Source organism: Callorhinus ursinus, unplaced genomic scaffold (assembly GCF_003265705.2).
Source record: "Callorhinus ursinus isolate GAN/ISIS: 27379988/994484 unplaced genomic scaffold, GSC_fseal_2.0 scaffold14, whole genome shotgun sequence".
Taxonomy (NCBI): Eukaryota; Metazoa; Chordata; class Mammalia; order Carnivora; family Otariidae; genus Callorhinus; species Callorhinus ursinus.
Window position 1 is genome coordinate 40,994,055 of NW_027397076.1, and position 13,410 is coordinate 41,007,464.

The following is a 13,410-nucleotide window of genomic DNA, read 5'->3' on the forward strand; positions in this document are numbered from 1 at the left end:
AACTGTTGATCCTCTATAAAATGGTAAACAGTGTAGAGGGAAAGATGATGACCGCTGTTGGGTGAGGACTGGCTTGGCTGTTTGAATGAAGTGTCTTGGAAAATGGAAAGTATCACAGTGCAATTTAGAATTTTATTATTAGTTTCTCCGTAAATCAAGATTTGACATAGCACGTTGGCACTTAATAAAGTCCTATTACACTGTTCTTTGATATCAAGAAAATCAAGCTCAATGAACCAACATTCAAGTATTTTCTGCATTTTAAGATTCAACATAAGGTTCTTTACTGTTCTTGCCACAGTGAGGCAGCTCCATCCAGATGAGATCAGATTAAGGTCATCTCTCAAAGCTAAACCAAACCAAATCAAGGTACACTTAGATCATTTTAACTTACACAACTATCAAACTCCTATTGAAGGGAAAAGGACAGAGTTGTTCTAAATTTTTTTCTCCTTATATGATGCTTTTTCTTAAAGAATTGCCTTTTTTTCCTAATTTAGCATCAAAAATTAAACCACAAGTTTTGTGATTAATTATATTCAAAGCTGATTCTGAAAAATCAAAATGAGTATTTTAAGGAAAGTACTAAAATTTACCACTGGTTTAGCTCAGTGAAATTAAAATTTTAAAAATTATCTTCTTTTCCACCCAACTTCAGGGTATTTAAAATATCAAGTAATTTCACGAGTTATCCAAATTACATTTTCTTTATATAACTGTGCTATTTTGAATAGTTGTACTTCACACGAAATGGGCATTATTAAATTTTAAACTCTAAGTATCCAGAAACCATCCTTTTAATTCCTACCAAGATCCTTTCCTCCCATAGTAAAATGCAATGACATAAACTAAAAAGTATGAGAATCAAAAAAACCAAAGAAAACCCAACTAAACAAAACCCCACACCAGCAAAATTGTAGCCCCATTGTTAAACTAAAAGGATTAAAAAAAAAAAAGCCACAGCACACTGTAGAAAAAATTTATTTGTCTTACACGTTAAAAAAAAATCTCAGCAGTACACGTTAACTATAAATTCAATATTCTCAAAGAGTTGCGAAGTTTAAAGAGAAACTTTTAATTGCTTTAGGTTTACATTTTTAATACTCTTAAATTTACTGAGAGAATATATCAAAAAACCAGATTCAAAATGTTAAGGCATAAACTTTATAATAACGGGTCTACTATTCGGCCCCCAATGCCAGTTCTGCCCAATAGCGCAGCTCACTCCACTCCGACCTGCAGCTCAAGAACGAAGTAAAATAGGTAAACACTAAATCTTCGCACCAACTGCTACAAGCAGCATTAAAAAAACAAATGAGGGTGGAAAAGTTATGTTAACATCTTACACGATTTCACTCCTTCCTTCTAAAGAGCGAATCCAAGGCTGAGCTCTGTCCCCAGCTCTAAAAAACGCGCCCGTCCGCCCCACTCCCCGCAACTCCTTCCTCCCTCCAGGAACACGCAGAACTAACGGTTTCCGCGGCGGCCGCGCGCCGGGGCTCCGCGGCGATCCCCGCGCCCCGGAAAACAAAGGGGATTCCCAGCCATTGTCCTCCGCGACGCTGAGCATCACCAGCACTAGCAAGGCAGTAGCTTGCGCAGTTATCTCCACAGCGGGCAATGTCACAACCCGACCAACAGCACAAACTACTACCTCAGCCAGGGCCATGGTGTCGGGGAGGCAGCGGACCAAGCCGAGCGCAAGCGAAGCGGCCGCGGCTCTCCTCCGTCCTTCCTCCGCCGCGACGTCGGGCCGGCGCCCCGACCCTTCCCCGCCGCGCCGCGCCGCGCCCGAAGACCCCGCCCAGCGCCGCGCCGCTCGACCGCTGCGGGCGCGCCCCGACAGCGCCGGCGACCAGAGGCAGAGGCGGCGCCCGGGCCGCGCGTCATCTGCGTGGCCGGCCGCTCTGCTGAAAGAGGAGGTGCGGAGGGGTCCTGGCGGAGGCCGCCGCTTCCTCCACTGTTCCGAGAGGAGCGCGTCCCCTGGGCCACTCGAAAGCAGGAAATGGGCGGCAAAATTGCAGCCAGACGCCAGCGCAATCAGGACGGTCCCTGAGGCAGCGAGTCGCGCTCCCGCTCCCTGCCCGACGCCCGCCAGGAGCTCCGGACCGTCCCCGCCGCGCTCCTGCCACGTCTCCTGGGTTGCGCCGCCCGCGGCCCTCCCCGCCCCGAGCCCGCGGTGGGGGCTGGGCGGAGGCCGGGCCAGGCGCCTGGGCCCCCGCCGCCGCCACGCTCCCAGCACCCGGTGCGGGGCCGGCTCTACGCTCGGGCGAACGCCCCGGGCGCTTCCCGCAGAGGAGGACACCCGCTCCAGCGCCGCAATAAGAAACCAAGTCACAGCCCGTAAGTCCCGAGGCCACCCGTTCCCCAGCACCCTTCGGGGAAATCCCGTACACCTCGGCAGGAGCCGAGAATAAAACAAAAGCCCCGTAAAACTGAAACCGAGCCGGGCGGCGGGTTGGGTGGCAGCGGCAGTAGCCCGGCGCGCGCAGGGACACACGGCCCGTCTCGCGCTCCGCTGCTCCTGTGCGTCCGGACGAACCATAGAGATCACTTAAGGAGGCTCGCGCGCTACTCCCCACCACGTGACCGCCCCGCCAGGCCGCCACCCCCCCCGCGCCGCCATCTTACATCCGGGACAGAGGCGGCGTCCCGTTTCCCCGCCTTGGCAAGTTTCGACGTGTCACTAGAATAATCAGCCCCCAAAAGGGGGACCCCAATTCCACGTCACCATAGTGCTGCGGCCATGAGCCATGCCCCCAATGAGCTTAACGGGGCAAACTGGAGCCCCTAACTTCTCCCGGTCTTTGCCCGCAAAGAAAATGGCGGCACTTACCGCCGTCTAAGTGGACACGTTGTGCTCTGGCCGGGGTTCAAAGTTTCCGGCACCTCCTTTCCTAGCCCGCAAGGACACGGCCGTTTACACTCCGCCCTGCGGGTGCCCACTGTGCTGCATTTCGCGGAAAACCGGCGGGAAAGCCACTGCACAGCTTGCTTTAATGCGCAGGCTCCTGGGACTTAAGGGTGGGTGGTTTTCTGTTTTTTTTTTTTAAGGCCAAGTTTAGAAGAAGGCCTCCTACCGTGATACTAATTTGCTGTTGGTCCAGGCTACTTACTTTCTGCCTCACATAACTGAGATTTCTGTAAGTTAACAAATCATCTTGAAGTAAGCAGTTTGCCCGATGTAATACAGAACGTCCAGTAAAATTCGAATTTCAGGTAAACGAATACATTTTAGTGTTTATACTTAAAAATTGTTTGGAATTCAAATTCAGCTGGGCGTCCTATATTTTTATGTTAAATCTGGTAACCCTGTTGGTCATCACGCTTATGCAAATACAGACTACACGTAACAAAAGTAAGGAATGGAGGAATTGAAGACTGTTCAGATGTGGGACTGACTTCTGCGCAGTTTGATCCTTTAATGGTGTCAACAGGTCTAAGGTCCAGATCCTAAAATACCTAACAGTGCATTAGGGACATTCGTGTATAATTTCTTTTTGGAAGAGTAAGATTCCGCCCCCCTCTTAAAACCATAGTATAATTTTGAATAAAAGATTCTCACGACCAAGAGTCTCATTGACTCTGTTTATCAAAGATTACATAACACTGTCTTTTCGTTTCTGTTCTCTATAGTATTAGTGATGGGACACAATTTCATGAACAAGTTTTCAAATGACTACAAACCCTGCCTGATATAATTCGAAATTAATAATATTTGTGTGTAATATGCAGTTTCAAAAATAGAATATACTTGACTATCCACTAACAGATCTCAGTATTACACTTATTGTAAGCATTTTAAAGCAACTACTAAAGGTAATTTGCCTGGGATGTCACTATGAAATATTTCCAATTAATAAAATTTCTGTACTAATGTATTTTATGTGTGCATTTCTGTATTTTTATGTATTTGTTTTTGTGTGCATATAGAACACACTTGCAATTAAATGCTTTACTTGACAAAAGCAGAAATTTGACTATGCATCAAATGATGTTTACCAGAAAGTCTGCAGAAACTTTACTAATAGTTTCATTATGATTCTTACCACCCTGTCCTGATAAACAGCGATTGGACTGCCATGGCATCACCCTCCACTTTTCTTCAGTGCACATTATCCTGCATTCATAGCAAATGTCATCTTTCATAATAGCACAGATTTTCAAATTCAGGTTTTCAGTTGTTTGGTCTACAGTATACAGATACAGTAGACTAAATTTAGTCACTAAATTCAGCTGCATTCAATTCCTTTCCACAATTAAACTGTTTGTGACAGTGCTGACACCAATGTACCCCTCATCCACACATGGTGTACTCTTATCAACAATCTTTAATCCAGCCATAACATACAGAATCATATGCTTTCCCAGTGTGACTGCCCTCAGCGTCTCAATCCTTCATCATGACCACACAGCAGGAAAATTGCATACAGCTTCTACTTCAGCTTTCCCTGCTCTGTATTCCTATGAGTGCTTATAACTGCAAGTTTATCTTCCTTAGTTTCATAATTTACCCCCAAAAATAATCACTCCAAGCTCCTGCCATCTGAAATCTAGTCTGCTTGGCTCTCAAAAGAATTTCATCAATGGGCCTCAGTCCCTTATAGTCAACCTTGTTTCACACAACACACTGAAACGTACCTATTTCACAGTACGCCTTGCTTACATTATTTGTTTTTACCTGAAATATCCTCCAAGATCCTTTGGACCCATGTAAAAACCTACCTACCCAACAAGGCCCATTGAAAATCCTCTCTCTACCATCAGGCTATTTCATTTTTTTTTAAATTGATTTTCCCTCTGAATACTAGCAGTAAGAATACCCTAAGTCACAGAAGACTAGGCCAAGTTTCCCTACTTTGTGATCCCATAGATCTCTGTACTTTCTTTCACAGTACTTTGTATACTTGTTAAAGATCTGTATTTCCTTCAAAACTAAATTACATGAGGACAGAGACTAACCTAATGCCTAACAAGGGAAACTAAAATATCAAGGACAGGAGTACTTTATATATAGTTTTGTATTATTTTATGTATGTAGCTATAAGCACCTAAGAGCTCCCAGTGACTTTGTGCATATAGAAAGGACAGCTATGAGCATACAGTAGTCTTAATTAGTACATAGTGGTTGTCCAATAAAAGGCAAAAAGTGGTCTTGTGAGAAGGCATAGGTTTTCTGCTCATGTCTTGTGTATCAAAGTGTATTTTATTTATGTGTAACATCAACCTAGATGCCAGGGACAGTGCTTTATAACACTCCTTTTTAAATCCTAAACAACTCTTAAGAGTTAAACACTACTATTAAATCCAATTTACAGATGAGAAAACCAAAACAGATTAATTAACTTGCCCGAGGTGCCCGAGGTGACACAGAGCTGGGATTTGAACTTAGGAAATCTGACCGCAGACTCTGGGCTCTTCATCACCATGCTACTGCTTATAATATAACCTCTTAGAAGAAACTACAAATCAGTAAGATGTTTTAAACTGTCCTGGACCAATAATAAAAACCCAACACAGCTCAGGATGTCATAGCCATTAGACAAATCTTGTTTCACAGTATTTGAAGTTCTTTGTTATGTCCCAATGCATATTCATAGAAATAACTGTCTAAAACATATTTTAGATGTATTTTAGTAAGGCTTGAATTTTAATGGAGAAAATTTTTTGAAGATGTGAAACTAGCATGTTGTAGTGGAAAAAAAAACTGCTTTTGAAGCAAGACATGCTAGAGCACAGACTAACTGTGTGACTCTAGGCAAGTCACTTCAGCCTTTAAACCCTGATTTCCTCCTCTGTAAAATGCGTATAATATATAAAACCTTCTCTGTAGGACTGCTATGAGGATTAAAAGGAATAATATAGGAAAAGCTCTGGCTGACACATTATAGGTACTCCAGAAATGATGATTAAAATGAGAAATTAGAAAATTTATTATAACTACACTTAACTGCTATAAATACTAGGTAGGCATTTTTCAGTATACCATACACTTATTACACAACTCATGTTCTCAAAAAAGAAATTTTAAAACTATTTTTCTTTGAGAAGTAGAGGGGTGGTCTGACATTGCTACAGACAGGCCATGTCAATATCAGCCTCACTAAATTAAAAATAAATAGGAATGCTTATAAAACAAAATAAATGATTAAAAGGGCCTAATCCACATGAGGATTGTTTTTTTACTTGACTTAGAATTTTTACATAAAGTTCTAAATCTACTTTCTTCCCAAACGGCTGAGATACTTCATAATGTTCTTCTGATTGTATATTCCTTTAATTTTTATTTTATGTATTAATAGTTTCAACAAAGCTCTCAAAACATCCCTATTATTCCATTTTATAAAAGTTTTTCCAATTTGACCATATATATAAACCATCCTAAACATATTTGAATCATTACTTATGAAGTCTTTAACCAGAGCCAATTATGTGGAGTGTCTCTAATGTGTTGAACCTAATGGGGTTGAGAAAATAAATACAAAGTATATTAAAGAAGAAAATGAATCATTTATCAGATCTGAAAGTAAATTGTCAAAGTAGTTATGATTTTAAGTTACACTGAGAAAACTGGTAGTGCTGGAACATAATTAAAAACCTAGAATCGTGCTGAGTGGTAACTGTAAAGCAAATTAAAAATCTATGTAATCACAGCTATAACTATGCAGTTTTTGTGAAAAATCTATCCTAGGCCACAAAGAAAACTTGGGTTTGAGGCCAAAAGACTTTCATGATTATAATATATAACTGATACATCTCAACAACATAAAAATTGTAAGGAGAAAGTGTAACAACAGCAGTATTACTTTCAAGAACTGTGTTGGGAGTTAAAAAAGAATCTCACAAAATTAGATAAATATATCCAGTCTGACATAAACACCATATGGTAACTGCCTAAGAGACAGGAGTTGTATGTTATGTGTTAAAATTATGACACAGAGGTAGTAAAAGCTCGAAAGCAAATGCAATTTGCACAGTTGGGTCTGAAGCCTAATATTCTATTTTATTTTTCTAGATAAAAAGAGTAAGATTGCAATGTTATAGCTTTGGAATTTTTCTTCCATCTAGTAAAACTTCATAGAAAGAAGGAGTTTTTATTATATTGCAATAGTTTCTCAAATAATGGAGCAGTTTAGCAGATCTTCCCTGGTTGCATTCCTTATTGAATGTTAGTTTAAAATAAAATTTAATGTTACTACATTTGCAGCAAGTGAAATGGCCTCAGAATTCAAAGGTAAAAAAATTATTTTTTTTCTTAACTGAGGGGCTAGATTCAATCCTATAGTGTAATTAGGAACATTTCAACTGACCTCTGTGTCACTGTAAGCACTAAGCACAGAGATACCAAATACACTCTAGAAAGACTTGGAGATGAGTACTCTAACATTGTAGCTCTTCTCCAAAGAATACTGTTTTGCAACAGAAAATTAGAAACAGATGAAATATATGGGCAATATGCTGCCTCAAATCCTTCTGAAAGTAGGCAGTATAAGTATTATAATATTTAGATAACATAAAGCTAATAATTCAAAGCATTTGCCTCTAAAAACAAAGAAAAACCCCCCTCCAAAAAAAAGACAAAATTTTTAAAACCTCATTTAAACAGATTTTAAAGACTCTCAGAAAAGTGGTATAAATCTCTATCCACATAACAGAAAAGACATGATTGTTCCAAGTTTAGCTGCTGAATTCATCATATTTATAGCAATCCCTTTTGTGAGCATCCTGGCTGCTGAATCCTGAGGTTTCAGAAAGATAGCAGAAGCTACAGTCATTACTTGAACTTCTTCAGCTATTTTGAAATGGCAGGGGGACTTTGGCAAAAAAGTAACAGTGGCCAAAGCAGAAGGTACTTCCAGAATCTCATTTAATAAAAAGGCAGTTGGCAGTGGTCCTACCACTAATAGCTCTGCTTCTTTTGAACAAAGTAAAGGTGAAACTAAAGGAAAAGCTGGAACAGAAGAGGCAGAAAATAAAAGGAATGAAAAAGAGAAAAAACTAGGGGAAAGTATAAAAAAGAAGATGATAAGGTAAACAGAATTTTTTTAAAAGGAGGGAAGGTGAAGGAAAGAAAGGATGCAGGAAAAAAAGGGAGAAAAATATATAGTCAAAGTTCTTAAGATAGAGTAATAAATTTATCAAAAACTTGAACAGTTAACCTAACAATGTCATTAGGAAATCATATCTAAATCCAAACTATGTGTTATTTTTCTCCAAAGAATTAGTAATTCATTAATTATCATCTCTGTTTTAGAGATTAAATAATAGAGGCTTTGAAAAGTTCACATGCCTAAAGTTACGATTTACTGGGTTGGGTTTTTTTTGTTATTGTTATTGTTTTTTATTTTTAAGTAAATTCTATGCCCAACATGGGGCTCAAACTCAGGACCCCAAGATCAAGAGTTGCATGGTCTACTGACTGAGCTAGCCAGGTACCCCTTACACATGCCTAAGGTTAAAGAAGAGGGAGAGCCTGAGCTCCTCACTGCCTCACAACAAGTCAAGATTCCTAAGTGTTTATATTCACAAGAGGACTCACTGTGAGCGCCTTTAAAGAGAACCAACACTGGGGCACCTGGGTGGCTCAGTTGGTTAGGCAGCTGACTCTTGATTTCGGCTCAGGCTGTGGTCTCAAGGTCGTGGGATCAAGCCCCATGTCGGGCTCCCTGCTCAGTGAGGAGTCTACTTGAGATTCTCTCTCTCTCCTTCTCCCTCTGCCCCTGCTCACACATGCTCTCTCTCCCTCTAAATGGATAAATAAAAATCTTTAAAGAGAGCCAACATTGCTAGTGTCAAAATTAAGTGCTAGATTTATAAGAAATTAGTATTTACCTAACTTCTCTGAAATAGTTTTTAAACAAGTCAAGATACAAAGACATTATACCTTTCTTTCCCAATCTATAAAAACTTTTCAAATTGAAAGCACTACTCTACTTGCCAGACACAAAAAATTTAATTCAAGTGATAACTGAGATATTAAAAACTGTTTCCCATAATATGAAAGTCAGTAACACCCTATGTGGTATGAACGCCTGTTATCATCAAAAGTAATTTAAAAAACAACCAAAAAAACAAAATCCACTCTAATATACACCCAAGCAACACTAAGCACAAAAAAATGTGGTAATTTATACAACATCAGCATATCTGCCATAATGCCAAACCTAATCTGTAGAAATCTAAAGGACATATTAGGCTGCTGACAATGCTTTCACAAGACTATTTTTGTTCACGTTGTGGCAGTTTTCGATTAAAAAAAAAACATTAATTCACAATATTCTTGGCCTGGACATTAATTCTGTGGTTTCTAAATCTCCAATATTAAATTATACAGCAATCACAGGTAGGTGGTTTCCTGAAAGTATTCTGCTGGACTACACAGACTCCACCTATAGTAGTCTCTTGAGGATTTGGCTGCCCATCTGAATTATTCTACATTTGGGAAGACTATATTATATTGGATCATTATATAATAACTAAACTGTTCTTCAGTAACACGAGTGTAATAATGACAACCTAATTAATACTTTTGAGTGATTTTCTACACTATGCTGTTTCACCCTTTCTTTTTTTTTTTTTTAAAGTAATCTCCACACACAAACTCACAATCCCAAGAGTCAGAGTTGAATGCTCTGACTGAGCCAGCCAGGTAGCCCACACCCTCAGTTTTTCTTTTTTTTTTAAGATTGTATTTATTTATTTGACAAAGAGAGACACAGTGAGAGGGAACACAAGCAGGGGGAGTGGGAGAGGGAGAAGCAGTCTTCCCGCTGAGCAGGGACCCCGATGCGGGGCTCAATCCCAGGACTCTGGGACCATGACCTGAGCCAAAGACAGATGCTTAACGACTGAGCCACCCAGGCGCTCGCTCCAACCCCCCCCCACCACACCCTCAGTTTCTTAACTGACCTTTTGGCTTGCTTTATGGTTACCTGGGACTAGTGGTACCATATTGTGACAATGAGCAAAATACGGTTACAGTGAGAAAAGACAACCTAGTTGTTACTGGCTTTTTATAGAATTAATGTAAAATGAGTGTTATTCTTCAAAATAAAACATATGTGTAAACTGTTCATCTCTTCTTTCCGGTGCTAAATATAACTTAAGGAATATAGCAAGAGTTGAATTAATACTTATATAGGGGGGAAACAGGCAATAAACAACAGAGCTGGGGCACCTGCGTAGCTCAGTCTGATAAGCATCTCTTGATTTCCACTCGGGTCATGATCTCAGGGTCCTGAGAAGGAGCGTGCCCAGCACAGAGCCTGCTTAAGATTCTCTCTCTCCCTCTGCCCCTTCTCACCCCTCCTCACATGCTCTCTCTCTAAAAAAATGAAAATAAATAAAAACACTTTAAAAAAACAACATAGCTGTTAATATCATAAAATTAAAAATGAAAGCAAGTAAAAAGTGGTTTTCTCTAAGCCAGACTTTTATGCATTTTCTTTTTCTTTTGGCCCCTACAGGCTCCTAATAAATAAATGCTACTCACAAATGTATACAGGAAAACTAACAAAACTTTAACACTAGTTACAAAGAAATACTAAATGAGACACTACAAAATCACCTATTTTTGTTTCTTTTTGGCAGTGGTAGCATTATAGGAAAATAAAAAGTAAGCTATTCAAGTTGAAAATTAGTTTCTTTTATAATGGAAATAAGTCAGGAAAGGATTATAATCCAGTGTTAGAATATACCTGGTGTCTGGTAATCTTATATAAGATAGGCACTGTCAGTGACAAAAAATGATCACGCGAGGCTTAAAACTCATTGTATTTATAATATGCATTCCAGAGAACATTATTACTAATGGTTCAAGGAGTAGTCACAGTCTCAGTTGTGCTGTAAAGTGATCTTAGCCTTGGGAACTCCCTTTTCTATAATCTCTTAGCATCTAGTAATCTTACACAGCTCAGTTCTCCTAGTCACTAGAGAACCCACTTCATACTAACTGTGGGCAAGGCACTGTGTTAACCTCCCCAGGGATCAAGATATTTTAGAAAATGCAGCCTAAGAGGAATGTTTGACTCAAGGGAATAAATTGCTGGTAGTGACTCCTGGGGGTGGCAGGAGATATTCTGGGAGAAAAAACCCATACAATTACATCACCAAGGGGACAGCCCACTTTGTCACTAAGACTGGCACTGATTACCATATTATATGGTATTAACACATTTAAGCTTTGATCTGTAGGGAACGGTCCTGATATTGAAAGCTAATAGGATATTAGCTAAAGCTATTCAATTTATATAAATGTATGCTATATACCTTTGATTCATGTTTAACTTTCACTGGAGAATATTTTTTATGATTGCAATTGATCTGTTATTTCTCAAGAATAAACATTTTCACTTCATGTAAATTCATGGCAACATTTTTAACATGTTATTTAACTGGCATACTACCCTTGTTATTCTATTTCATTAGTCTATCAGTGATATACAGATTTTTCTAATCCTCAATTTAACATATCCAAATATAGGAAATAAACTAAATACACAGCTTGATTTTTTTTTTTTTACAACTTTAGGGAAAATGCTGAAGATGGAATCTAGGAAATGCCATATTTTACCCTAATTTTAGGTGAAATTATAAAACAGAAATTCATTCATTCAGATAAATAAAAATAATATCCCCTCCAAAAAAGACCTTACCATGTTTACAGATAATAGTGCAAATGAAATAGTTAGACAATTACAATAGCCTCAAAATTGTATCTCATCTATTACTCAATTCTAGTGTCTTCTCCTAGTTTTATAATTATTTGAGTGGCTGAAATGTATAAATTCTATTAAAATCAAAGGCCTTCCAGCACACTAACATAATACTGAAACCATTATGATTTCTTAATCATTGTTTTAAACATCTTTGCATCTTCATGTTTACGAAAATTTAACTAAGAAAAATATGATAATATAATAATCCATTAAATTAAAAATACAGTGGGCTAGGTTTTTTAAGAAACAAGTTAATGTACTCAAGAGCATTTTTCTTCTGCACTAAGAGAGGAAAGTGAAACAAAATTAGCAATTTACTCCATGACAGAAAGTTTACTGTACTTCTAAATGCTTCACTATCTCCAAAAATACACTTCTCATTGTTTTAGAATACACACACATTTTATATTTATGGGTTAGCATAGTTATTTTTCTTCTTGAGAAGACATTACAAAATGAAACACTGAAATGAACAAAACTTCACAGGCAAAATTTGGAAATCTGGAATCATCTTGCCTGGGTCATAATTCAAAGACAGTGATAAATGCTTAGTCAGTGGGGAAAAAAAAATCAGTAGAAATATAATATGAAAAGTCTTTAAAATTCAGACACCAAATATAAAAACAGACAGATTTATGTGAAAGCTGGGAAAGATATCTAAAGAAATGAGGTATGATGGATTCAGAGCACTACAATATCTCCTAATGTATTAAGTTAATAACCTACACTTCAAAGTTGCAAAATCAGCAAATCATAAACTATTTGCTGCTGTGTTCACATGACCTTTCTGATCAGATGTTTAATAGTCACTGGTAAATACATTTAAAATAAGCACTGAGAAAACTGCATGATCATATGGTGAGCATACCTGCTGCTTAAGAAGGCAAATTATAAGTAAAAATGTAAGCAATCAATTTTGTATTAATAATAAATACAGCTTCAAGCATTTAACATTATCAATATTTTAAAAATTTAAATAATAAATGCAACTATTTTATACAGAACTGTACCATTTATTATACACACAAGTTTATCAGTTCCCTTTGTTTACAAAGGCTGGTTATAGATATTATGGAATGTTACAGTACCATCTTGCATAAAATTTTAGTACAATTTTATACTTGAAAAAGGGTGCAAAAACACCAGCCTAATAAATCTGACTGAATGAAATATCTTTTCTTTCTTTTTAAAAAGTACATCGTTAACACATACACCACAAACTGTACATAAGCTCACTTTTAAATCACCAGTTGAAGATAAAGTAGCAGGTATGATGTAGTATTAACTCTCCATCAGCTTAACTTACTAAAGGCTTCCACTGCTACTCATTCAGGAGCCTTTGTTGACATGTAAGCTTGTAATATGAATTATTGAACTCAGGTAAGTATAATTTAAAGGAGGCCAACACCAGCTGCCAAGAATTATTTGTAGTAAGAAATGTCCTTCTCATAGAAGACTCACTGAGGATCAAACATTCTTGAGATAGCTTTCTTCTTTAAAATTATTGTAGCTGGTCAAGATTCTCCATTTTGAACTTTGGATGCTGGTGGTTGCATGAAATCCTTAAAAGGAACTAGTGCCTCTTTAAGTGCAGAGCAGACTTCTGCAGATGAGCAGGTGATGCATTCTACTAAAGTTGGGTATAAAGCAATCACTTGTGCCCAGGTATTTCCATCAACTGTAATTAAAAAGT

The 13,410-nt window shown here is 38.4% G+C and overlaps 1 protein-coding gene and 1 long non-coding RNA gene across 4 annotated transcripts in view; both read right to left on the reverse strand.

Moving 5' to 3' along the window:
• LOC141374127 (uncharacterized) overlaps positions 1–3,086 on the reverse strand; it is a 44,273-nt gene extending 41,187 nt beyond the window's left edge. For both annotated transcript variants that reach the window (XR_012380757.1, XR_012380758.1), the window contains exon 1: positions 2,837–3,086. This is a non-coding gene — a long non-coding RNA (uncharacterized lncRNA). The remainder of the gene's footprint in view (positions 1–2,836) is intronic.
• A 9,623-nt stretch (positions 3,087–12,709) lies between these two features.
• MON2 (MON2 homolog, regulator of endosome-to-Golgi trafficking) overlaps positions 12,710–13,410 on the reverse strand; it is a 101,890-nt gene continuing 101,189 nt past the window's right edge. For both annotated transcript variants that reach the window (XM_025882919.2, XM_025882918.2), the window contains one exon: positions 12,710–13,395. In XM_025882919.2, coding sequence (XP_025738704.1) covers positions 13,232–13,395 — 164 coding nt within the window. In that variant the 3' untranslated portion in view covers positions 12,710–13,231. The remainder of the gene's footprint in view (positions 13,396–13,410) is intronic.